Raw genomic sequence first — 25,881 nt, forward strand, 5'->3', positions numbered from 1 at the left:
GGTGACGGCAAGATGCCGCCTTGGGAGGCTGCCCATGTCGCCCGTACTTAAATCTGCTACTGATTTTGTATTAGTCTAGAAATAAATCTCTTTGCCAAAATTCCTCATCTCTCCCATGTCTTAATCGATTAGTATTTTTGTAAGTGGAAGGACAATAATTCAGCCATAGTTGTTCTGACATGTTTATTGCTTGCCAACATTTTACTCCCTCCTCCATGTTTAATATAACACACATACATTAATTATTCATTTCGGTTGCCTATCCTGATGTGAAGATTGTTCTGGCAGGGGGGAGATTTACAGCACGACACCAGTGTTGTAACAACATTTTAGGGCATAGCAGCAAGAGCAGTTATTAGATTGCTATGGTCTGTCATATCGTCATCATCATCATCTGGACTGTCATTACAGTACGTGTAAGTAGAGTGACCACTATACTGATCCGTCATAACATGATGAATTGAAGACAAAACACACAATGAGCCATTTCATGTTTTAATGACCTTGTAAAGAACAAGAGGGAAGATCATTGTACAGCTACAACAATGTACATACAGAGTTACCCTGTAACCCTTTCGATAGCATGATATATATTCACAAATGCTTTCTTGATAAATTAGATGTTTTTCTATGTTAGGATCAAACATATCAGTTTCCCATCAGCAGAGGTGGTCAGTGATGACCATGCACAGTGGTAAGTGTTTGTGATTCACAGCAGTTTAATGACTATGTAATATGTAGAAAACTTTGAATGTCTGTACAATATGTTTTATTACATTATGAGTTTACTCTTTCAATACCCATTGAGTTAATAACACAATACACATTACTGGATCTGAGGGACAACACACCATTTTAAGGTCATCTTTGATTAAGCCGACATGTGCAGCGTATACCATGAATGTGGTCTCCGCGAACGAGGGAACATTGCCTTTAAAATGCACATTGTGGACGAAGTACGATTGGATTGAATTCTAGCCATAGTCTAACCAGAATCTTTCTCCAGTTATTTCCAGTTGTCCCAACAAACTGAAGTTTCTCAACACTTGGGGTGCGGGCTGAACAGTTTTCTCCTTGCCTCTTATTTGGTTAATGTTGTTACATAGTTTGTCACACATTTTCCATAATTGTAGAACATTCTAACATTCTGTTATTATACATTCCCTATACAGTGCCCTACCATTGATCAGGACCCATAGGACTCTGGTCAAAAGTTGTGCACTATGTAGGGAATAGGGTACTATTTGGGAAGCAGACATTTTCTTTTGATGTTTGGATGCATGAGAATAACATCATACACACAGTGCACATTCTACATCTTTTTCACTCACAGTCTCACATAAAGACCAGTGGAGGCTGGTAGGAGGAGCTGTAGGAGGACGGGTTTATTATAATGTCTGGAATGGAATAAATGGAACAGTATCAAACATATGGAAATCACATGCTTGACTCTGTTCCATCAATTCCATTCTAGCCATTACAATGAGTCTGCCCTCCTATAGCTCCTCCCACCAGCCTCTTCTGATACAGCCATAGATAAAGACAGCCTAGAGGCGAGAGACAGCTTCGGTCACACCATCAGATGCATCAGTCAGTGATGAAGTGTACAAATTTCACAGGGAAGACCCCTCTCCTGGTCGGCTCCCCCTCTATATGTCCAAACTGTAATATACACAGGACAGGATACAGTCAGTAGTAAAGATATGACAACACTTTAGTGTGAGTGTGTGTGAGTGTAATATATATATATATATATATATATATATATATATATATATATATATATATATATATAGTACTTACCCACCACTCCGGGTCCTCCTCTCCATCCACTACGATCACCTCTCCCTCTGTGAAAGTTAACTCATCTGAGTTATCAGCAGAACAGTTATAGATGGCTTTCACTCTCTTGGGTTTCTGTTTCTGAGTGTGAAAAAGGCCAATTAATACAAAGTGAGACAAGACAATGTTAGTTTATGATTTTTGTGTTCAATCAGTCCTGATGGTAAATCCTAAGACTGTAAATATGACTTGATCATAATCAGTGTAAATATGATATTACTGTATTGCTATAATAGTCTGTGTGTGAGGTAGTGATTGCACAGCTCTAATTGGCTAATGTCAGGAGCTAATAATTGGCTGAGGTCAGGTCCTGTGTGGCTCAGTTGGTAGAGCTTGGCATTAGCAACATCAAGATTGTGGTTTCCTTTCCCGCTAGGGCCACTCATATGAAAATGTATGCACACATAAGTTGCTTTGGATAAAAGTGCCTGCTAAATGGCATATTTTATTATTATATTAGGCGCTTACAGGGTGGTTGGTGCGGGGCTTCAGTGTTGGGGGGGTGGGACTAAGGCTGTGAGGGGAGCCAGGTACAGGAGCAGCCTGTACTGCTCACACAAACAAAAAGACACACAGAGACAGCAATCATCAATTCGTTGACGAAACACATAGAATAAAGTCGCAATTGTAAAAGAAGGTTTAGAACTGCAGCTTACTTCCCTTCCATGATGTTTATTACTGAGGCGTTTCGTCTCCTTTGTCGAAGCGCATACGTTTGAAGTCGGAAGTTTACATACACTTAGGTTGGAATCATTAAAACTCATTTTTCAACCACTCCACAAATGTCTTGTTAACAAACTATAGTTATGGCAAGTCGATTAGGACATCTACTTTGTGCATGACACAAGTAATTTTCCCAACAATTGTTTACAGACAGATTATTTCCCTTATAATTCACTGTATCACAATTCCAGTGGGTCAGAAGTTTACATACACTAAGTTGACTGTGCCTTTAAATAGCTTGGAAAATTCCAGAAATGATGTAATGGATTTAAAAGCTTCTGATAGGCTAATTGACATCATTTGAGTCAATTGGAGGTGTACCTGTGGATGTATTTCAATGCCTACCTTCAAACTCAGTGCCTCTGCTTGACACCATGGGGAAAATCTAAAGAAATCAGCCAAGACCTCAGATTTTTTTGTAGACCTCCACAAGTCTGGTTCATCCTTGGGAGCAATTTCCAAATGCATGAAGGTACCATGTTCATCTGTACAAACAATAGTACGCAAGTATATAAACACCATGGGACCACGCAGCTGCCATATCGCTCAGGAAGGAGATGTGTTCTGTCTCCTAGAGATGAACGTACTTTGGTGCGAAAAGTGCAAATCAATCCCAGAACAATAGCAAAGGACATTGTGAAGATGCTGGAGGTAACAGATACAAAGTGTCTATATCCATAGTATAACGAGTCCTATATCGACATAACCTGAAAGGCCGCTCAGCAAGGAAGAAGCCATTGCTATAAAACTGCCATAAAAAAAGCCAGACTACGGTTTGCAACTGCACATGGGGACAAAGATTGTACTTTTTGGAGAAATGTCCTCTGGTCTGATGAAACAAAAATAACTGTTTGGCCATAATGACCATCATTATGTTTGGAGGAAAAAGGGGGAGGCTTGCAAGCCCGAAAGAACGCCATCCCAACTGTGAAGCACAGGGGTGGCAGCATCATGTTGTGGGGGTGCTTTGCTGCAGGAGGGACTGGTGCACTTCACAAAATAGATGGCATCATGAGGGGGGACAATTATGTGGATATATTGAAGCAACATCTCAAGACATCAGTCAGGAAGTTAAAGCTTGGTCACAAATGGGTCTTCCAAATGGACAATGACCCCAAGCATACTTCCAAAGTTGTGGCAAAATGGCTAAAGGACAACAAAGTCAAGGTATTGGAGTGGCCATCACAAAGCCCTGACCTCAATCCCATAGAACATTTGTGGGCAGAACTGAAAAGGCATGTGCGAGCAAGGAGGCCTACAAACCTGACTCAGTTACACCAGCTCTGTCAGGAGGAATGGGCCAAAATTCACCCAATTTATTGTGGGAAGCTTGTGGAAGGCTACCCGAAACGTTTGACCCAAGTTAAACAATTTAAAGGCAATGCTACCAAATACTAATTCAGTGTATGTAAACTTCTGACCCACTGGGAATATGATAAAAGAAATAAAAGCTGAAATAAATAATTCTCTCTGCTATTATTCTGACATTTCACATTCTTAAAATAAAGTGGTGATCCTAACTGACCTAAGACAGGGAATTTTTACTGGGATTAAATGTCAGGAATTGTGAAAAACTGAGTTTAAATGTATTTGGCTGAGGTGTATGTAAACTTCCAACTTTAACTGTACATGAAAGCTCTTTGAATCAAAACAGACCAGTTATTTAATATTTTATAATAATTGTATTTGTCTGTTTACCTGGTCCATCAGTTGGTCCAGCAGTCCTGGTGGGAGGTCCTTTAGGAGTGGGTTTATCTGAACTGAACACACACATTAATGAATGGTCTTAGTTAACTGATAATCACTAGATGGAGAATTGGGAGTGAAACCAATCCATGCATCCATCCATCTACTGTATCCATCTATACACAGGTTTTCTACACACAATATGCAATAATCTTGAATGAGAACATATGAGGATGCAGTTTAAGAATTCAAAACATCATCCTTCCATGGTCAGTGGCCATATGTATGAAGCGTCTCAGAGTAGAAGTGCTGAATTAGGATCAGGTCCCGCCTATCCACATAATCATATTCATTGTGATTTAAAATACTAAACTGATCCTAATTCAGCACTCTTACTCTGAGATGCTTGATCAATTCTGCCCCAGTTCTTACCTAGTCTGTGATTGAGGTGACTTGGGCCCTGTGGCTCTCCTGCTGGGATGGTGTGCGGGGACAGGAGGGGGCTGTGTGGGTTTGAAGGGGGGTGCTGTTGGTTGGACTGGTGCTCCTGGGATGACCGTTGGCACTGGAGGCCCAGGTAATACTGGAGGTAAAGGTGGTAGAGGACCAGTCTTATGGCCTCTAGGCTCCATCACATTAGTCCTCTTGTTCACAGGGGGAGGGGGAGCAGTTGGAGGAAGCACTACATGGAGAGAGGAGAGTGATATCAATCTATCTATCCTTCTTTCACGCCCTGACCATAGAGAGCCTTTTTATTCTCTATTTTGGTTAGGTCGGGGTGTGACTTGAGTGGGTATTCTAGGTTGTTTAGTTCTATGTTGGCCTGGTATGGTTCCCAATAGCTGTTTTTGGTTGTCTCTGATTGGGGATCATATTTAGGCAGCCATTTCCCCACTGTGTTTTGTGGGATCTTCTTTTTGTGTAGTTGCCTATGAGCACTCCAGAATGTCACGTTTTGGTTATTCTTCATTGTTTTTGTGCGTTTCATTAAATAAATATGTGGAACCCAGATCACGCTGCGCTTTGGTCCGAGTATGCTTATGACGATCGTGACACCATCACATAGTTATAATTGTGTTATTTATTGTGTAGTATGATATAGTGCACTTACCATACATGGAGCTGTTGGGGTCTGGGGTGTGAGGGTCTGGGGGGTCTGAGGAGGACCTCTGTCTACCCACCCCCTCCATAGGAGCCTGCTTCCACCGTGGACCTGCAAGGTTACAGTCATAGGGTCAACCATATAGGGTCAACCATTTGTCACATAGGGTCAACCATTTGTCACTATCCCAGCAACACTTTCAAGGACCTATGGTCCAGCGCAGGGGTGACAAACTCAATTCCTGGAGGGCCAAGTAGCTGTGGGTTAGAAAAAGAGAAAGATGACATGATTTGAGTATATATGAGTATATGAGCAGTAGCAATAAGGAGAGAGGTTGGTTTATGCCCTATTGGGGCGGTTGTATTTTCCGGTAATACATTTGTAGACGCTGTATTATTGGTTCTAATACAAGGTATTAAGTGCCGTGACCAATTAATAGGCACAAATACCATAACTATTCTCCGGGGAAGTGGGTAGCGCTACCTTGGAAAACAGTTAATAGAGACAGAAGTGAAGAAATCTAAAAACACCCTGGACACTGTTGGGAATTATAACTAGTGAAATGGTGACAGACGGCCCCGATTCTCCCTGTAAAGTGGAACTAGAGGATTTAAGCCATGGAGGCGCTGAAAGAAGCGCACAAGCATTCTAACAATTCGGCTCGAATATGGGAAGAATTCAGCAAACGGGATAAAATTGGTCGGCTTTTCCTGGCTAACGGAACATTCTAATCTGATAGAGAATTCAGGGAGGCAATTGTGACTTGAACCAGAATCAAAAGCTCAATATGACAACATTTTGATGTCAGCATTCTATCAACAAAAAATACAAACCGATAAACTCGGAAGTAGTAGAAGTACGCAGCCACAGAAAGACAGAATTTGCACTTCGGCTTTGGTGGCAGGTTTGAAACCTGTGATCACTTGCGGGGGTTGTGGATGAAATAGAGCAGGATGCTTTGAGTGGAATATAACTCTGTTCACTTTTCAGATGTGCGATGGTTTAATACAGCCACAGTGGAAGTCACCAACAGTGGTTTCAATGGCCAAGGTAAGACAAAGAAAAGTAGTGAAAAAACACCAAAGCGTAAGGAGATGGATCCCTGTTTTAGATGTGGGGCCGCTGGGTTTTGGATTAATAAGTGTAGAGTGGAAGTGGAGCCTGTTGCATTCGGAGGAAATGCTGCCATGCAAGCGTTTGCCTCTTTTTCAAAAGAGCAGCAACAAAACCTTCTGAAAGTAGCGGGACAGGAAACTTTCACATATGTTATCGTTATCGGTTCAATCGATAGTAGTTTCTATGTGAAGGAAGACGAATGAGAACACGTTTTGCACAACTTAGTAATAGAAGCCAGGGTTCAAATATCGCGGATTCGTTATGATGAGAAATTGGCTAAATTTGCCACAGGAAAAAGTATTTTGGGTTAAAGAATCTAGGCGTAACACCTGGGGAATGGATTCTAAAGAGGAAACAAATAAAAAGTATCTGGGCAAACACTCCGGGTAACTCAGAAAACCTTGGGGGGCTTTTAATCTCATGAGACATTTTATGTCGTTTTATTATGAAAGATTGACATTTTATGGCACCTTATTCTGAAATATATTTCTAGAATGGACGAAAGGGTGGAGGGGGTCACGAGGAATTAGCATTGGGGTACCAAACCTAAAGTTTTGACATTTTTTGTAGTTGTTCATTGACATGGTGGTGCGGTAGTTATGGAGAATCATGGGGAAAAGAGACCAGTGAATCGTTAGACTCGGTGGTGAGATAATGTCGGAGAAATTTGAAATGGAAGGAGTCAACGGCTTCAGCGCACATGTTATGATCAGTGTTCTAAAGGGAAATAAGATTGTGTATGGTGTGATCATAGAACAGAGACCATAAATCTCTGCGTTTGTAAACCTCACTGAATGTTAATCATGTTTATTTTTTGTTTTGTTCATGTTTTATTATCATCGTTTGTCCATTTATAAGTAATTTCCAAGTTTATGTAATGCTGAACAGTATGATGTCAAATGTTTAAAAAAAAGGGGGGGACTGATGGGTTTGGATTTCTGAACTTTAAATGTTATGAATCATTAGTTATACTAGAGACCTGAGGGGTGCCATAGCCGAGGGTCTACGCCAGAGGTTAATGGTTATCTGTAGGAGGAAGGTATATGGTGGATGCAATTAAGCTTGGAATGTTTTGAGTGTAGGGAAAACGATCACGTGGCAGGCATTGATAAGGGGAGAGAGAGTCATGGATTAGAGATGAAGGGGGTCGAGGTCAGGTCAAGTCACGTTAAGGGAGAGGAAAAGTTTATTGCCGTATCACTTAGTTTCCTGCCTAGCAATAAAGATACAATGTTTAACGAGATGGAGGAGACTCCATCCAAAGTGGGGTACAAATACCACCACTATGGTAAACATGTTGTGTTTGATTCAGCTGTTTGATCCTTTGGGAAGAATAAACTTGCTTTGAGCTTTCATAGTGTCCATTGAGTTCTTACTCTGATAATTAGAACCTAACGAAAGGATATAACAAAAACCAGAAGACACCCTCCAGGACTTGAGTTTGACACCCCTGACCTAATGCATGACCTATGACCTATGCTCATTGTCGTCTGACTGACCTTTGGTGGCTGTCCTGGGGGGAAGGTGAGGGGTGGGTACCACCGGTAACGCTGGCACGCCGGAGGGAGGGGGGCTGAGTTCCAGAATGGTGCCATAGGTCTCGTTGTTCATCATCATGCTGGGGAGATGGGCTCTCTGCTTGTCTCTGGCCAGGCTGGCTGCGTCACGGGCCAGGGAGGCCATGTTGGGACCACCTGGCATTGGACCCATGAGACCACTGCTCGGGACGAAACAGCTGACAGGACGTTCCTGCTCTGACCGTCTGTAGGGGATGGGCTGGTTATGGGGGATAGGACGCACAGGTAGAGAGCATTACTAGCCTGCTAATGATATCGATGCCATCTTTTTTAACAATTGGAAACAGATGGTGATATGCTACATGCACAGCATAGCACAGCCTACATACACAGCATAGAACAGCTTATATGCATACCAAGTGTGTTTGGTATACAGCAGGCAGCACCGATTCCCCTGGGATGTCATAAACACATACACTACATGACCAAAAGTATGTGGACACCTGCTCGTCGAACATCTCATTCCAAAATCATGGGCATTAACATGGAGAGGTCCCCCCTTGCTGCTATAAGAGCCTCCACTCTGTTAGATTTCAGTGCAGCCTTTGATATTATTGACCACAACCTGTTGTTGAGACAATGTCTACACTGTATTTCTGATCAATTTGATGTTATTTTAAATGGACAAAAAAATGTGCTTTTCTTTCAAAAACAAGGACATTTCTAAGTGACTCCAAACTTTTGAACGGTAGTGTATGTGTTATGGCTTTTCAACCTATGCTATATTGTGGATTCAGGGTCATCTATTGTATCTAATAGAACTCAGAGGGTTTACTTTAATGGAAGCTTCTCTAATGTCAAACATGTAAAGTGTGGTGTAACGCAGGGCAGCTCTAGGCCCTCTACTCTTTTCTATTTTTACCAATGACTTGCCGCTGGCATTAAACAAAGCATGTGTCCCCATGTATGCCGATGATTCAACCATACAGCAATTTTCACCATACTCCACAAAGCAAGTCCTGCAGGCTCTAGCTTGATCTTATCTTGATTATTGTCCAGTCATATGGTCAAGTGCAGCAAAGAAAGACCTAGTTAAAATGCAGCTGGCCAAGAACAGGATGAGTTGGACCGCAGAGGATGAGTTGGACGGCAGAGTGAAGGAAAAGCAGCCAACAGGTGCTCAGCATTTGTGGGAACTCCTTCAAGACTATTGGAAAAGCAGTTCAGGTGAAGCTGGTTGAGAGAATGCCAAGAGTGTCATCAAGGCAAAGGGTGGCTACTTTGAAGAATCTCAAATATATAATATATTTTGATTTGTTTAACACTTTTTTGGTTATTACATGATTCCATAGTTTTAATATCTTCAATATTATTCTACAATGTAGAAAATAGTCAAAATAAAGAAAACCCTGGAATAAGTAGGTGTGTCCAAACTTTCGATTGGAACTGTATATACATTTTAACGTTTTTGTTTGTTTATAATGTTTTTTTCGTTATATGTCAGACCCCAGTAAGACTATCTGTCATCATGGGGATCCTAATAAATCATATCAAAATAAAGGTCAACTAACTCACCTTGTCCTCCATCTCATCTTCGCTCTCGTCCAGGTTGTCGTCGTTGCTGAGCCGCCACTCATACTCCACATGCACGTGGACGTTGAACTTCCCCGTCTCGGCCTGGGTCAGCTGAACAGAACAAAGACAACAAACGTACAGTCAACCTCTATCTGCTGTTACCCATCTTGATCATATGGCACCATGGACCCTCTAATAAATTGGTTCATCATATTTTTATAGGCTGTTTCCTAATCCTCCACCCTTTTCCAAAATTGTGCCTTTGCCCTCTCCCTGTCATGGATTTAAAAGCATATGAATGGTGTAAGCATTGTCTGGGGGGAGTTTTCACTATTGTTAAATCCACGACGAAAAGTGTGCAAGTTAACACGTTGGGAAAAGGGTGGAGAATTGGGATGCAGTCAGTGTGTTAAAATGTTTATGACCTTCAGATTACATTGCAAGCCTACACTCACCAGCTCCTCACACTGCGTATGTTTGAGGCGCTTGGCGATGTCCATTGGTGTTTCTCCTGCCTCGTTGGCTGCACACAGAGACAGACAAATCAACCAGAGCTTTAATAATGTGTTTCTATGGGACTTGACCAGCCCTTTATAATTTGTTGATATTGGCGCCGACAGAGATGGCCGCCTCGCTTCGCGTTCCTAGGAAACTATGCAGTTTGTTTTTTTACGTGTTATTTCTTACATTAGTACCCCAGGTCATCTTAGGTTTCATTACATACAGCCGAGAAGAACTACTGTATATAAGATCAGCGTCAACTCACCATCAGTACGATCAAGAATATGTTTTTCGCGACGAGGATCCTGTGTTCTGCCTTACAAACAGGACAACGGAATGGATCACATGCAGCGACCCCAAAAAACGACTCCGAAAAAGAGGGAAACGTAGCGGTCTTCTGGTCAGACTACGGAGACGGGCACATCGTGCCCCACTTCCTAGCATTCTTCTTGCCAATGTCCAGTCTCTTGACAACAAGGTTGATGAAATCCGAGCAAGGGTAGCATTCCAGAGGGACATCAGAGACTGTAATGTTCTGTGCTTCACGGAAACATGGCTCACTGGAGAGACGCTATCCGAAGCGGTGCAGCCAACGGGTTTCTCCACGCATCGCGCCGACAGAAACAAACACCTTTCTGGTAAGAAGAGGGGTGGGGGTGTATGCCTTATGGCTAACGAGGCATGGTGCGATGAAAGAAACATACAGGAACTCAAATCCTTCTGTTCACCTGATTTAGAATTCCTCACAATCAAATGTAGACCGCATTACCTACCAAGAGAATTCTCTTCGATTATAATCACAGCCGTATATATCCCCCCCAAGCAGACACATCGATGGCTCTGAACGAACTTTATTTAACTCTTTGCAAACTGGAAACCATTTATCCGGAGGCTGCATTCATCGTTGTTGGGGATTTTAACAAGGCTAATCTGAAAACAAGACTCCCTAAATTTTATCAGTATATCGATTGCGCAACCAGGGGCGGAAAAACCTTGGATCACTGTTACTCTAACTTCCGCGACGCATATAAGGCCCTGCCCCGCCCCCCTTTCGGAAAAGCTGACCACGACTCCATTTTGCTGATACCTGCCTACAGACAAAAGCTAAAAAAGAAGCTCCCACGCTGAGGTCTGTCCAACGCTGGTCTGACCAAGCTGACTCCACACTCCAAGACTGCTTCCATCACGTGGACTGGGACATGTTTCGTATTGCGTCAAATAACAACATTGACGAATACGCTGATTCGGTGTGCGAGTTCATTAAAACGTGCGTTGAAGATGTCGTTCCCATAGCAACGATTAAAACATTCCCTAACCAGAAACCTTGGATTGATGGCAGCATTCGTGTGAAACTGAAAGCGCGAACCACTGCTTTCAATCAGGGCAAGGTGTCTGGTAACATGACTGAATACAAACAATGCAGCTATTCCCTCCGTAAGGCTATCAAATAAGCGTCAGTACAGAGACAAAGTAGAATCCCAATTCAACGGCTCAGACACAAGAGGCATGTGGCAGGGTCTACAGTCAATCACGGACTACAGGAAGAAATCCAGCCCAGTCATGGACCAGGATGTCTTGCTTCCAGGCAGACTAAATAACTTTTTTGCCCGCTTTGAGGACAATACAGTGCCACTGACACTGCTTGCAACGGAAAAATGTGGTCTCTCCTTCACAGCAGCCGAGATGAGTAAAACATTTAAACGTGTTAACCCTCGCAAGGCTGCAGGCCCAGACGGCATCCCAAGCCGCGCCCTCAGAGCATGCGCAGACCAGCTGGCTGGTGTGTTTATGGACATATTCAATCAATCCCTATACCAGTCTGCTGTTCCCACATGCTTCAAGAGGGCCACCATCGTTCCTGTTCCCAAGAAAGCTAAGGTAACTGAGCTAAACGACTACCGCCCCATAGCACTCACTTCCGTCATCATGAAGTGCTTTGAGAGACTAGTCAAGGTCCATATCACCTCCACCCTACCTGACACCCTAGACCCACTCCAATTTGCTTACCGCTCAAATAGGTCCACAGACGATGCAATCTCAACCACACTGCCCTAACCCATCTGGACAAGAGGAATACCTATGTGAGAATGCTGTTCATCGACTACAGCTCGGCATTCAACACCATAGTACCCTCCAAGCTCGTCATCAAGCTCGAGACCCTGGGTCTCGACCCCGCCCTGTGCAACTGGGTACTGGACTTCCTGACGGGCCGCCCCCAGGTGGTGAGGGTAGGTAACAACATCTCCTCCCCGCTGATCCTCAACACTGGGGCCCCACAAGGGTGCGTTCTGAGCCCTCTCCTGGACTCCCTGTTCACCCAAGACTGCGTGGCCACGCACGCCTCCAACTCAATCATCAAGTTTGCGGACGACACAACAGTGGTAGGCTTGATTACCAACAACGACGAGACGGCCTACAGGGAGGAGGTGAGGGCCCTCGGAGTGTGGTGTCAGGAAAATAACCTCACACTCAACGTCAACAAAACTAAGGAGATGATTGTGGACTTCAGGAAACAGCAGAGGGAACACCCCTATCCACATCGATGGAACAGTAGTGGAGAGAGTAGCAAGTTTTAAGTTCCTCGGCATACACATCACAGACAAACTGAATTGGTCCACTCACACAGACAGCATCGTGAAGAAGGCGCAGCAGCGCCTCTTCAACCTCAGGAGGCTGAAGAAATTCGGCTTGTCACCAAAAGCACTCACAAACTTCTACAGATGCACAATCGAGAGCATCCTGGCGGGCTGTATCACCGCCTGGTACGGCAACTGCTCCGCCCTCAACCGTAAGGCTCTCCAGAGGGTAGTGAGGTCTGCACAACGCATCATCGGGGGCAAACTACCTGCCCTCCAGGACACCTACACCACCCGATGTTACAGGAAGGCCATAAAGATCATCAAGGACATCTACCACCCGAGCCACTGCCTGTTCACCCCGCTATCATCCAGAAGGCGAGGTCAGTACAGGTGCATCAAAGCTGGAACCGAGAGACTGAAAAACAGCTTCTATCTCAAGGCCATCAGACTGTTAAACAGCCACCACTAACATTGAGTGGCTGCTGCCAACACACTGACACTGACTCAACTCCAGCCACTTTAATAATGGGAATTGATGGGAAATGATGTAAATATATCACTAGCCACTTTAAACAATGCTACCTTATATAATGTTACTTACCCTACATTATTCATCTCATATGCATACGTATATACTGTACTCTATATCATCAACTGCATCCTTATGTAATACATGTATCACTAGCCACTTTAACTATGCCACTTTGTTTACATACTCATCTCATATGTATATACTGTACTAGATACCATCTACTGTATCTTGCCTATGCTGCTCTGTACCATCACTCATTCATATATCCTTATGTACATATTCTTTATCCCCTTACACTGTGTATAAGACAGTAGATTAGGAATTGTTAGTTAGATTACTTGTTGGTTATTACTGCATTGTCGGAACTAGAAGCACAAGCATTTCGCTACACTCGCATTAACATCTGCTAACCATTTGTATGTGACAAATAAAATTTGATTTGATTTGAGATTTGATGGGTTTGTATCCCAAATTGCACCCTATTCCATATATAGTGCACTACTTTTGAATAGAGCCCTGATCAAAAGTAGTGCATTATATAGGGAATAGGGTGCCATTTGGGATGCAGATGATCCTATGAGGGTACTTACCAATACTGACTGAGGCCCTGCCCCGCAGTAGCAGTTTGAGACACTCACTGTTGTCGGTCAGGCAGCAGTAGTGCAGTGCCGTGCTCCCTTTGGCTGTCTGCTTCTCCAAGTTCCCACTTACACACACGGACAGAATTACAGACAGAGAGACACACACACACACACACACACACACACACGTTGGTTTTACTATCCAAGTGGGGGACAAAAAATGTATACCCATTCAAAATGGTATTTTCCCTAACCCTAAACTTTACTCTTAACCAACCCTTAACCCCAAACCCTAATTCCTAACCCCTTACCCTTACCCTAATTCTAACCCTTACACTAAACCTAACCCATAAGCCTTATTTTACTATCCTTGTGAGGACTTTTGGAACCTGAAAAGAAAAGTTAAGTTAGACACGCAGCTGAGAACTATCACCACAAGAGCGCAACACTGCCGTTCATTGATATGGACAATTATTGGGAGAACAACTTCTGCTCCTATCTAAACATTTCATTATATGCTGTTAAATAACTTCCCCTCTTCACATTTGATATCTGAGAGCTTGTTTGCTTCTGCTACTATAAGCTATAAAAACCAGCATCTTTTCACCCAGTACTTTAGTACCTATTTTGGGCCAGGAAGTCCACAATATGGAGGGAGTTGCGGTCCACCATTCGTACTGCTAGGTGTAGTGCTGTCTCACCCGGTTCCTGAGGGCATGAAACAATGACAACTCAAGACAACAGTTCGACAACATCAGAGTTAGAAACATATAGCCAATATACCTACCAATCAGAGGCATTCAAATATGACAAATCACACAAAAACATCATTATAAAACAAGTTTTTTAACTTCATGAGGGACTTCAAGACTAATGTTTCTCTCATGTCATTGTTAGAAGGCAATGTCTACTTCCCAAATGGCACCCTATTCCCTATATGGTGCACTATTTTTGACCAGGGCCCATAGTGCTCTGGTGAAAAGTAGTGGACTATGTACGAAATAGGGTGCCATTTGGGATGCATACAGTGTCAATCATCTCACATGCTCATTGGCCAGCGGGATGGTCTCCATCAGGTCCACTCCTTCAGCATAGACCTGGATGAGAGAGAGGATGTCTCGGGTCTTCACTGCCTCACACAGGACGTGCAGCCTAGACGCCACGTCCACACACTTCCTCTGAGCAAAACGCTTCTCCGTGTACTTGGCTGTGATGTAGTCCTTCCTCGTCTGCCTGAGGGAGACAAGAGCCCAGACAGATAGATGATCAAATACCAGGAAAGAGACAGGAAACAAGTGCAAACCTGCGTACAAATTGGCACCCAATATATAATATATAATAATATTTTATATATTAGTGCACAGGAGGTTGGTGGCACCTTAATTGGGGAGGACGGGCTTGTGGTAATGGCTGGAGTGGAAGGGGTAGAATGGTATCAAACACATGATTTGTTGCCATTCCATTCACTCGGTTCCATCCATTATTATGAGCCGTCCTCCCCTCAGCAGCACAGTGCACTACTTTTATTTGTAAAAAATGATTTGTTAACCTTTATTTTTCTAGGCAAGTCAGTTAAGAACTAATTCTTATTTACAATGATGGCCTGCACCAGCCAAAGCTGGACGACGCTGGGCCAATTCTGTGCCACCCTATGGGACTCCCAATTACGGCTGGTTGTGATATAACCTGGATTCGAACTAGGGTGTCTGTAGACCAGGGCCCATTGAATTGTGTGTCATTTTGGACACAACCTAAGACACTCAGGACTATAAACAGTATAAAAAAAGAAGTGAAACGTATTTCGACTTAATGTGAAATTAAATCTATTCAGTGTTGTTCCTGTTTTGTGTGGCCTGCCCTGCAGTCTGTCACTTACATGTCACTGGAGGGGTTGGGTTTAGTCACGCTCTGTGCAGACAGGTCCGCCTCCATGATCTCATTGAAACCTGCGTTCCCTACATTCTTAGCCAGCTGGGGAAGACCAGGCACACGTCAATTTCGTATCTGCTCAGCCTTCATTAATCTAGCCTGGTCCCAGATTTGTTTGTGACAAACAGGGACAATGACCATAGGAGTTGTCAAGACACCATGAACAGATCTGGGGACCACACTACTAATCTTACTAACTATACTATAGTACAAAAGTCTGTCAAATACAATCCTAAAAGCCTGTAGTATCTACCAGGAGCTCTGAGGTTCCCAGGACGTCCAGTGTGAGAGACTGTATTCGAGAGTAGTGGACACCCATCTCCCTGTGGATTCCAGAACACTCGATGCAGATGAGCACTCCCAGGTTAGTGGAGAGCCAGGTTGGATCTGAAGACAGATATAGAGGATATTATCAGTGTTAAGACTAGTGTGCTGTATCCCGGGGTGGTCTGGCGCTCGCTAACATTGCCTCGGGGCACACATGTAGGATCTTAATTTGACCCAGTTTTCTACAGCAGGAAAAGAATCCTGCAGCAACAAGAAATGTGAATTATTATGGGGATTATAATCAATGGCCATTTTTTGTAGGAGTTGATACATTTTTCATTAGGGCAAATCAAGTCTGACATTTTAAAGTGGAAAGTACACACTTTAGAAGCCTTTTTAAACCTCGAATACGCACAACTTTGCATTTCCTCCTGCACACCATTTCTCCTCTTCATTTTCCTGTCTTTCTCAACTGTCGCTGTCCAATAAACTTGAAAATTACTTTTAAAAAACACTAAAAAGGAAAAAAAGACTAGGGTGATCCCATTATAAGTTCTCACCTGAAATAGTTGCACCGTTAAATAATGTTCCACTCCTAAGAAGGAGCTGTAGTTTATTGATGCACTATTTTCAGTGTCCTGTGAGTGTAAATTCTACACTATTCCCTATAAACACAGTGTACAAAACATTAAGAACACATTCCTAATATTGAGTTGCACCCTCCCCTTTTGCCCCCAGAACAGCCTCAATCCGTCGGGACATGGATTCTACAAGGTGTTGAAAAGCGTTCCACAGGGATGTTGGCCCACGTTGACTCCAATGCTTCCCACAGTCGTGTCAAATTGGCTGGATGTCTTTTGGATGGTGGACCATTCTTGATACACACGGGACCATTCTTGATACAAACTGTTAAGTGTGAAAAACCCAGCAGCGTTGCAGTTCTTGACACGGTCAAACCGGTGTGCCTGGCACCTACTACCACACCCCATTCAAAAGGCACTTAAATACTTCAATATTTTGTCTTGCCCATTTACCCTCTGAATGGCACACATACACAATCCAGGTCTCAATTGAATCAACGCTTAAAATATTTCTTTAACCTGTCTCCTCCCCTTCATCTACACTGATTGAAGTGGATTTAGTAAGTGACATCAATAAGGGATCATAGCTTTTGCCTGGATTCACCAGGTCAGTCGGTCTATGTCAGGGAAAGAGTAGGTGTTCATAATGTTTTGTACACTCAGTGTATAGGCCCAGTGGGATTTCAGTAACATCCGACGGCCTGAACAGCCAACACTCTTTCTTCTGTCTTTGCAGAACTAATCTGACCTAACAAAGAATCCTAAGAATGTGTGTGCAGCACATGGAGAAAAGCCCATGTCAATTGTCAAACCATGCAAGGTTGTACATTCAGCCTTGTAAATGACTAAACCCATGTCAGACCCTCACACATTCACATATATCACACATGTAGACTGTGCATTCTTCACTTTGATATAATAACCCTCTGGGAGGAAGACCACAAAACATTCATGCTGCCTTTTCCCAGCATGCTCTGTGTGTCACTCACTGGGCGCTCCGCAGTCGCAGCACACATCGTTGCCGCTCATCCTCTTGACCTCGCTGACGATGGCCTTGGTCAGCTCCTGGACTATGTTGTTCTCCCCTCCCTCGTCCTGGTCTCCTTTGAAGGCATCGTTCAGGGCTTCCTCCTTACTGTTCTGCAGGACTGAGATCCATCTGAAAACACAGGCAGCAGAGAGAACCAGTAAGCTCTGAGGGCAAAGGTGGAGTCCCATATGGCACCCTATTCCCTATGTAGTGCACTACCTTTGACCGGAGCCCTATGGGGAATAGGGTTCCATTAGTGACGCGAAAAACTTTAAAGAGAATCTGAGAGACCAATTACATGTACCACCTGTATCATGTACACACATAATGATGTACACACCACGTTCACACACAAACTTGCATAGTGCAAAAGGCACAGACAGGCACAGTACTTACATCTGACACTCTGCCTCATCCTCAGCTTGAAAGTGATAGGTTCTGTCATCTGTTTAGACAAATAATAGGCTGATTGAGCAACATGCAACTGGCACTTGCAGTAAGAGATGCTAAGAGACTCGATGGAAGATACATGTCTGTCATTCAATAACTATCATATCAGAGTCTAGGGAATAGTTTTCTATCAAGCTTTCGCTCTTGTAGCTACATATTCAGACTAGTGTTGCAGAGGTTTGAGATGGAGCATCAAAGTGTTGCTTTAGTTACGTGAGAAGAGATCAAAGCTTTTCTTCTCGTCCGGGTTACGCTTCACTTGACAGGTAAGCAGGTTGAGTTTGGCTGGTGGTGTGTTAGCCTATGAGAGAGGAGCAAAGAAGAGTAAGAGAACCGAGGGGGCCAGACAGCTGAAGTTGGTCATATTGTATTCATGCCACTTTCCCAGTTGGCTAATGCCAAACAGTAAAATTACTTTTAATAAAAAACATTATTTAAAAAATAAAAAGAGATCAGCCACATCTCTATAGGCCCAGAGAACAGCAGTGTTGTCGCACAATTACTGGCCAGTTATTTAATGTCAAATGTGAAATGCAGGGAAACAGAACAAATGTGATCCTTTTCTTCCATTATCACTGGACAAATTCACTGTGGAAACTATTTCAAATGGCTTCCCAGACTATTTGCATTGTCAACCCCCCCACCCCTTTTACGTCGCTGCTACTCTCTGGTATTATCTACGCAGTCACTTTAATAACTCTACCTACATGTACATGTTACCTCAATTACCTCGACTAACTGGTGCCCCCACACATTGACTCTGTACCGGTACCCCCCTGTATATAGTCTCGCCATTGTTATTTTACTGCTGCTCTTTAATTACTTGTTCTTTTAATTTCTTATTCATATTTTTTAAACTGCATTGTTGGTTAGGGGCTTGTATGTAAGCATTTCAGGTCTACAGGTGTATTCGGCGCATGTGACTAATACAATTTGATTTGATTTGATGCTCAGGGACAATTCACTGTGGAAGCCAGGCTCAGGGACAATTCACTGTGGAAGCCAGGTTCAGGGACAATTCACTGTGGAAGCCAGGCTCAGGGACAATTCACTGTGGAAGCCAGGCTCAGGGACAATTCACTGTGGAAGCCAGGCTCAGGGACAATTCACTGTGGAAGCCAGGCTCAGGGACAATTCACTGCGGAAGCCAGGCTCAGGGACAATTCACTGTGGAAGCCAGGCTCAGGGGGAATTCACTGCAGAAGCCAGGCTCAGGGGGAATTCACTGCAGAAGCCAGGCTCAGGGGGAATTCACTGCAGAAGCCAGGCTCAGGGGGAATTCACTGCGAAAGCCAGGCTCAGGGGGAATTCACTGCAGAAGCCAGGCTCAGGGGGAATTCACTGCAGAAGCCAGGCTCAGGGGGAATTCACTGCGAAAGCCAGGCTCAGGGGGAATTCACTGCGAAAGCCAGGCTCAGGGGGAATTCACTGCAGAAGCCAGGCTCAGGGGGAATTCACTGCAGAAGCCAGGCTCAGGGGGAATTCACTGCAGAAGCCAGGCTCAGGGGGAATTCACTGCGAAAGCCAGGCTCAGGGGGAATTCACTGTGGAAGCCAGGCTCAGGGGGAATTCACTGCGGAAGCCAGGCTCAGGGGGAATTCACTGCAGAAGCCAGGCTCAGGGGGAATTTTAGCTTTCAATAAATATCTCAGTATTGTGTCTGGCGAGAAGCTGCAATAATCGTAGAGGTTTTAGGACCTGACACAGGGTTGTTACTGAAATGATCAGTCACGACATTCTGTGATCACAACTGAGACAATGCTATGCCGTTAGGACAATAACGTTGGAGCTCAGGGTAATGTTGTCAAGAGGAAAATCATGCCCAAAAGAGCTTGTACTGGTTTGTGATTGGATTCCTAGAAGCGGTCAGCAGGAATCCAGTCACGTTTGAGAGTACTGGGTTAGTAATGAAATCACCCCGCCTGCCAACCAGAAAGAGTTAAATTCCTCTTCCCACCATTCTGTCTATCATCCTTTTGCTGATGCTCTTCCTTCTATTGATCTTGCTCTCTCCTAACACGTTGTCTTGCTCTCTCCTAACACGTTGTCTTGCTCTCTCCTAACACGTTGTCTTGCTCTCTCCTAACACGTTGTCTTGCTCTCTCCTAACACGTTGTCTTGCTCTCTCCTAACACGTTGTCTTGCTCTCTCCTAACACGTTGTCTTGCTCTCTCCTAACACGTTGTCTTGCTCTCTCCTAACACGTTGTCTTGCTCTCTCCTAACATGTTGTCTTGCTCTCTCCTAACACGTTGTCTTGCTCTCTCCTAACATGTTGTTTGGCTCTTTAAAATAGGTAATAATAATAATTGTACTTTGTCGCCCACACCTGATTTTTTTCCAATTTACGGAAGAAATGTGTCCAAAATAAAGACCTTACAGAATCCACTGACTGACATGTAGTATGTACTGTATATTCAGACCGTAAGGAGAGGGCCATGCATGACAGCATGCATGAAGGAAAGTGAGTGACCAATAGGAGAAGACAAAAACAGGATGTCTCTTACCGTTCCATGGGAGATAGTCAGGAACCCGCTCTTCACCGAACACTTCCTCTTTTGCCACACCTTCCTGAGACTGAAGAAGAGTAAACATTCATTATTTCTCTAGAACACTCTATTCCTCTACGGCACAGCTTCTATATCACAAACCACAACTAAATCCAGAACAAATTCCAGAAAGAGTACAGTATTATATAGAGCCATTACTGCATGGAACTCCCATCTCATATTGTTCAAATAAACAGCAAACCTGGTTTAAAATAACAGATAAAGCAACACCTCACAGCACAACTCCTCTTCCCTATTTCACCTAGATAGTATGTCTGTACATAATGATATGTAGGCTACATGTACATTTTTAAATGTATGTCGTTCTGTCCTTAATGTTCTTGTCTATTAATGTTCTGTATTATGTAATGTGTCATGTTATGTGTGGACCCCAGGAAGAGTAGCTACTGCTTTCACAACAGCTAATAAAATACCAAACCATACCATTTCATGAACAGCAAATGGTATGATGTATGTGATAAGGCATATTACATCATGTTACATCATATCATCATATCACCCCAACGCCTCAATGAAAACCACATTTCCCTGCCTTTGGCGGGAAAACAAACAGCTCCTCTTGGCTCTGTGTAAGAGACCAGAGGCCAAATTGGTGATTAAAGCTCTGTCCACTCACCCCTCACTCTTCTTGTACAGCATTCCGCAGCGTTCTGTACCGTGGGCCTTATTCCCCTGGAGCTGGTGAAGGCTGTATCCTGTCTGCTTGGCCTGGGTATCCTAATGCATCAGAGACACACTCAGTCATGAGGACTTAACACTTCTCTCATAGCTCAGGGGTTCATCTGAATCAGGTTTCTTCAATGTCCTCTCCTGAAGGCCTATTCTACTCTACGCTGCTTAAAAATGATGGTGCTTTGCAAATCTATACAGTCCTTTTTGAGAGCCATATATGAAGCCAGCCATTGAACACTTTTTTGGTTCTACATAGCACCATTTCTTCTAGCAGTGTAGGTGTACACCTTGCAACCTTATTTCGATATATTCAAATAGAGTGAGTGACTCTAGAATCTGGAAGCAATTGAGATTTGAATGGAGGGCTTGAGCAGAGTTCGGAAGCTGTTTTTATTTCCTTCAAATCCTATCTGTGGTTAAGAACATTGATTATGGCTTTATCCCAAATAGCACCCTACGGGCCATGGTAAAGGTAGTGCACCATATAGGGAATAGGGTGCAATTTGGAACTCCGCCTTGATTGGGGAAAGAGCTAAAGTTCACCAAGAAAGCAGACATTCACTCTCCTCGCCACTGGTGGAAACCATGATCAGTCTATTGCATTGTAACATGACACGACACACAAGACTAGTCATCTACACTCCTGTAAGTAGACTACGGTCTTGTGAGGGAGAACTACAGGTGTTTCCGATTTTCCTATGACAAGGTCCTATGACAGGTAAGACCAAATACATGACAGCATATGTGCTATAACTGGTCTGTCATTGGATTAGGTCCCTTCCTCTCTGCTACCAAGCTAATGTAACTGGTGGGATCTGAACACTGGTCTCCTACTCAGTAAACCAATGGCCTAACCACAAGAACAAGAGGAGATTCCCTCTTGGGCCAAAGGTGACACTAGTTTTAAGTCGCAGGCAGGCAGGGCTACCTCATCCCAAGGGTGTGACTCTAAATCACCTCCGCTACTTACTCCAGTGATTGAGAGCTCACCTCTTTCTGTTCAGACTGTAGGGAGGACTTGAGAACGTCTCTGAGCTCACTAAGCTGTTTCCTCTCTCCATCTTGGGTCTGTTTGATCTGAGAAACAGGAAGTGAGAGAACTGGGTGAGGTGAGTGACACATTATTGACAGACAGGCAGTAAAATCATGGTAAGATCCAAAGAGAATATTATAAGATATGGATGCTTGGACAGAGTGGCTCACTATAGTAAAGTCTGTAGCCAGTTTCTCTATGGAAGGTTTGAGGCTATTCACTGTGTTCAGACCATCCTGGAAAAAGCTGTGAGGAGAGAGGAAACAGAGGTCACCAGGAGTCAAGATGGGTCAAGCATTAGCCTCCTACAAAAGACAAATGCATTGACTAAACAGTGCTAATCTGAGTAAACAGTGCTAATCTGACTAAACAGTGCTAATCTGAAATCACTTGTAAATGAAAACAACATACTTGCATTGGGCGTGGAAATATTTGATGAGGTTCTGGAGAAAGTCGACCCCCTTCTTCGTTTTAATTTCATTCACTTTGAGAAGATACTGTAGACAAAATAAGACATACCGAGTAACAATATGAACAGACATGTGAATAGCCCTCAGTGGACGATGTCGTGTCTTCCATCCTGCAAAGCCTCTGATAGGTGAAGTAATTAGATAGCCAGTTTCATCCAACCTCACACATCTGGAGCTGAAAGAGGCGCCTCTCCTTCTCCATCTCCTCAGCGATCTCTCCTCCACTGAACTCTGTCCGTATCATCCCATGCTGCTTCGCATGCTCCTTCTTCTCCTTCTCTATCTTAGTGCTGCAGGAACACAGAGGTCTCAGTGACGATGAAGCACAGGATGAACGGATGAAGAAGGAAAATCATTCACTAATTAACATGATATCAATATCTGCTCAATCAAAACTTACAACCAACCGATTGCAGCATTACCACAAAAATGGAGGCGGCAAGCGGAAAAGGAAGACGGTAGGAAACTTATTTGCCTGCCATATATTAAAGATTGGCTGAAAGGAATTGGCATAAAATAGAAAAATATACCAGTTTTATTTGAGGACAAAAATGTTGACAGCTGTGCCATACAGGTTTCAAAATAAATGGGAAGAGATTTCCGATGTACCGATTCCATGACACATGGTTTATGAACTGGTACAAAAAACAACACTTGATTCGACACTTCAATATAAATTATTATATACAATTCTTGCCACCAACAGAATACTATACATATGGGGCATACAACAATCTCAGCTCTGTAGATTTTGCTGCGAAGAGACAAAATCAATAGATGATTTATTCTGGTACTACTTCTATGTAACTTGTTTCTGGTCACAGGTTCAGGAATGGTTAAAAAAAATCATAACATGCACTTAAAATGAACCTTCCAAATTGCCCAACACTGCTAGTTGTAAAGCCATAGTCAGTCAATAAATAATATAACAATACTGGTAGGAAAGGTTTTCATCTTTAGCTCACAATCTGAGGATACTGTGCAATTGAAAAATGTATGACACGTGGAAACCAAACGAGGGTGGTCTATGGTGATAGGTGGGATGGGGTGAGAGTGGCTGAGGGCGGGATTAAAGAGCTGAGGTCTATGGTGATAGGTGGGATTAAAGAGCTGAGGTCTATGGTGATAGGTGGGATTAAAGAGCTGAGGTCTATGGTGATAGGTGGGATGGGCTGAGAGTGGCTGAGGGGTGGGATTAAAGAGCTGAGGTCTATGGTGATAGGTGGGATGGGCTGAGATTGGCTGAGGGGTGGGATTAAAGAGCTGAGGTCTATAGTGATAGGTGGGATAGGCTGAGAGTGGCTGAGGGGTGGGATTAAAGAGCTGAGGTCTATGGTGATAGGTGGGATGGGCTGAGAGTGGCTGAGGGGTGGGATTAAAGAGCTGAGGTCGATGGTGATAGGTGGGATTAAAGAGCTGAGGTCTATGGTGATAGGTGGGATGGGCTGAGAGTGGCTGAGGGGTGGGATTAAAGAGCTGAGGTCGATGGTGATAGGTGGGATTAAAGAGCTGAGGTCTATGGTGATAGGTGGGATGGGCTGAGTGTGGTTGAGGGGTGGGATTAAAGAGCTGAGGTCTATGGTGATAGGTGGGATTAAAGAGCTGAGGTCTATGGTGATAGGTGGGATTAAAGAGCTGAGGTCTATGGTGATAGGTGGGATGGGCTGAGTGTGGCTGAGGGGTGGGATTAAAGAGCTGAGGTCTATGGTGATTTTAAAGAGTTTAGGGATTAAAGAGTTTATGTTTGGTAAAGTATTATTGTTATGTGACTGCTTTCTATAAAATTACCATGTATGTAAAAGGTATATGTAAAATCATGTAAAAGTAGCAGAAAAGCTGTAAAATATATATATACACATTTTGGTCCTCCGAAGATGGGTTAATAAAAAATACAATTATATCAATATTTACTCTCCTCAGTTTATGTTAAGAGTTATTGAACTGTTCTCTTAGAGTGAGTCATCAAACCACCAGTCAATCACATCAACCAACAGGCTCTATGACGACACCGTCATAGAGCCATATGCTCTGACGCCCCGTAGCACTCACTTCCGTCATCATGAAGTGCTTTGAGAGACTAGTCAAGGACCATATCACCTCCACCCTACCTGACACCCTAGACCCACTCCAATTTGCTTACCGCCCAAATAGGTCCACAGACGATGCAACCACACTGCCCTAACCCATCTGGACAAGAGGAATACCTATGTGAGAATGCTGTTCATCGACTACAGCTCAGCATTTAACACCATAGTACCCTCCAAGCTCGAGACTCTAGGTCTCGACCCCGCCCTGTGCAACTGGGTACTGGACTTCCTGACGGGCCGCCCCCAGGTGGTGAGGGTAGGCAACAACATCTCCACCCCGCTGATCCTCAACACTGGGGCCCCACAAGGGTGCGTTCTGAGCCCTACTCCTGTACTCCCTGTTCACCCAACTCAATCATCAAGATTGCGGACGACACAACAGTGGTAGGCTTGATTACCAACAACGATGAGACGGCCTACAGGGAGGAGGTGAGGGCCCTCGGAGTGTGGTGTCAGGAAAATAACCTCACACTCAACATCAACAAAACTAAGGAGATGATTGTGGACTTCAGGAAACAGCAGAGGGAACACCCCCCTATCCACATCGATGGAACAGTAGTGGAGAGGGTAGTAAGTTTTAAGTTCCTCGGCATACACATCACAGACAAACTGAATTGGTCCACTCACACAGACAGCATCGTGAAGAAGGCGCAGCAGCGCCTCTTCAACCTCAGGAGGCTGAAGAAATTTGGCTTGTCACCAAAAGCACTCATAAACTTCTACAGATGCACAATCGAGAGCATCCTGGCGGGCTGTATCACCAGCTGGTACGGAAACTACTCCGCCCACAACCGTAAGGCTCTCCAGAGGGTAGTGAGGTCTGCACAACGCATCACCGGGGGCAAACTACCTGCCCTCCAGGACACCAATACCACCCGATGTTACAGGAAGGCCATAAAGATCATCAAGGACATCAACCACCCGAGCCACTGCCTGTTCACCCCGCTATCATCCAGAAGGCGAGGTCAGTATAGGTGCATCAAAGCTGGGACCGAGAGACTGAAAAACAGCTTCTATCTCAAGGCCATCAGACTGTTAA

General features: G+C 43.9%; 1 protein-coding gene across 4 annotated transcripts in view; it reads right to left on the bottom strand.

Annotated features, from left to right (window-relative positions):
• Nucleotides 1-482: 482 nt before the first annotated feature.
• Nucleotides 483-25,881, bottom strand: part of LOC135506112 (arf-GAP with SH3 domain, ANK repeat and PH domain-containing protein 2-like) — a 55,271-nt gene continuing 29,872 nt past the window's right edge. For all 4 annotated transcript variants that reach the window (XM_064925556.1, XM_064925555.1, XM_064925554.1 and 1 more), the window contains 23 exons: nucleotides 22,916-23,045; nucleotides 22,697-22,782; nucleotides 22,456-22,531; nucleotides 22,243-22,329; nucleotides 21,197-21,297; nucleotides 20,518-20,587; nucleotides 18,225-18,312; nucleotides 17,958-18,006; nucleotides 17,521-17,690; nucleotides 15,937-16,070; nucleotides 15,631-15,725; nucleotides 14,798-14,987; nucleotides 14,377-14,462; nucleotides 13,764-13,879; nucleotides 10,017-10,084; nucleotides 9,562-9,672; nucleotides 7,969-8,245; nucleotides 5,363-5,464; nucleotides 4,684-4,933; nucleotides 4,264-4,325; nucleotides 2,311-2,390; nucleotides 1,804-1,923; nucleotides 483-1,662 (listed from right to left, as the gene is read on the bottom strand). In XM_064925556.1, coding sequence (XP_064781628.1) covers nucleotides 1,588-1,662; nucleotides 1,804-1,923; nucleotides 2,311-2,390; nucleotides 4,264-4,325; nucleotides 4,684-4,933; nucleotides 5,363-5,464; nucleotides 7,969-8,245; nucleotides 9,562-9,672; nucleotides 10,017-10,084; nucleotides 13,764-13,879; nucleotides 14,377-14,462; nucleotides 14,798-14,987; nucleotides 15,631-15,725; nucleotides 15,937-16,070; nucleotides 17,521-17,690; nucleotides 17,958-18,006; nucleotides 18,225-18,312; nucleotides 20,518-20,587; nucleotides 21,197-21,297; nucleotides 22,243-22,329; nucleotides 22,456-22,531; nucleotides 22,697-22,782; nucleotides 22,916-23,045 — 2,623 coding nt within the window. In that variant the 3' untranslated portion in view covers nucleotides 483-1,587. The remainder of the gene's footprint in view (nucleotides 1,663-1,803; nucleotides 1,924-2,310; nucleotides 2,391-4,263; nucleotides 4,326-4,683; nucleotides 4,934-5,362; nucleotides 5,465-7,968; nucleotides 8,246-9,561; nucleotides 9,673-10,016; nucleotides 10,085-13,763; nucleotides 13,880-14,376; nucleotides 14,463-14,797; nucleotides 14,988-15,630; nucleotides 15,726-15,936; nucleotides 16,071-17,520; nucleotides 17,691-17,957; nucleotides 18,007-18,224; nucleotides 18,313-20,517; nucleotides 20,588-21,196; nucleotides 21,298-22,242; nucleotides 22,330-22,455; nucleotides 22,532-22,696; nucleotides 22,783-22,915; nucleotides 23,046-25,881) is intronic.

The sequence above is a fragment of the Oncorhynchus masou genome, chromosome 19, assembly GCF_036934945.1.
Source record: "Oncorhynchus masou masou isolate Uvic2021 chromosome 19, UVic_Omas_1.1, whole genome shotgun sequence".
NCBI lineage: Eukaryota > Metazoa > Chordata > Actinopteri > Salmoniformes > Salmonidae > Oncorhynchus > Oncorhynchus masou.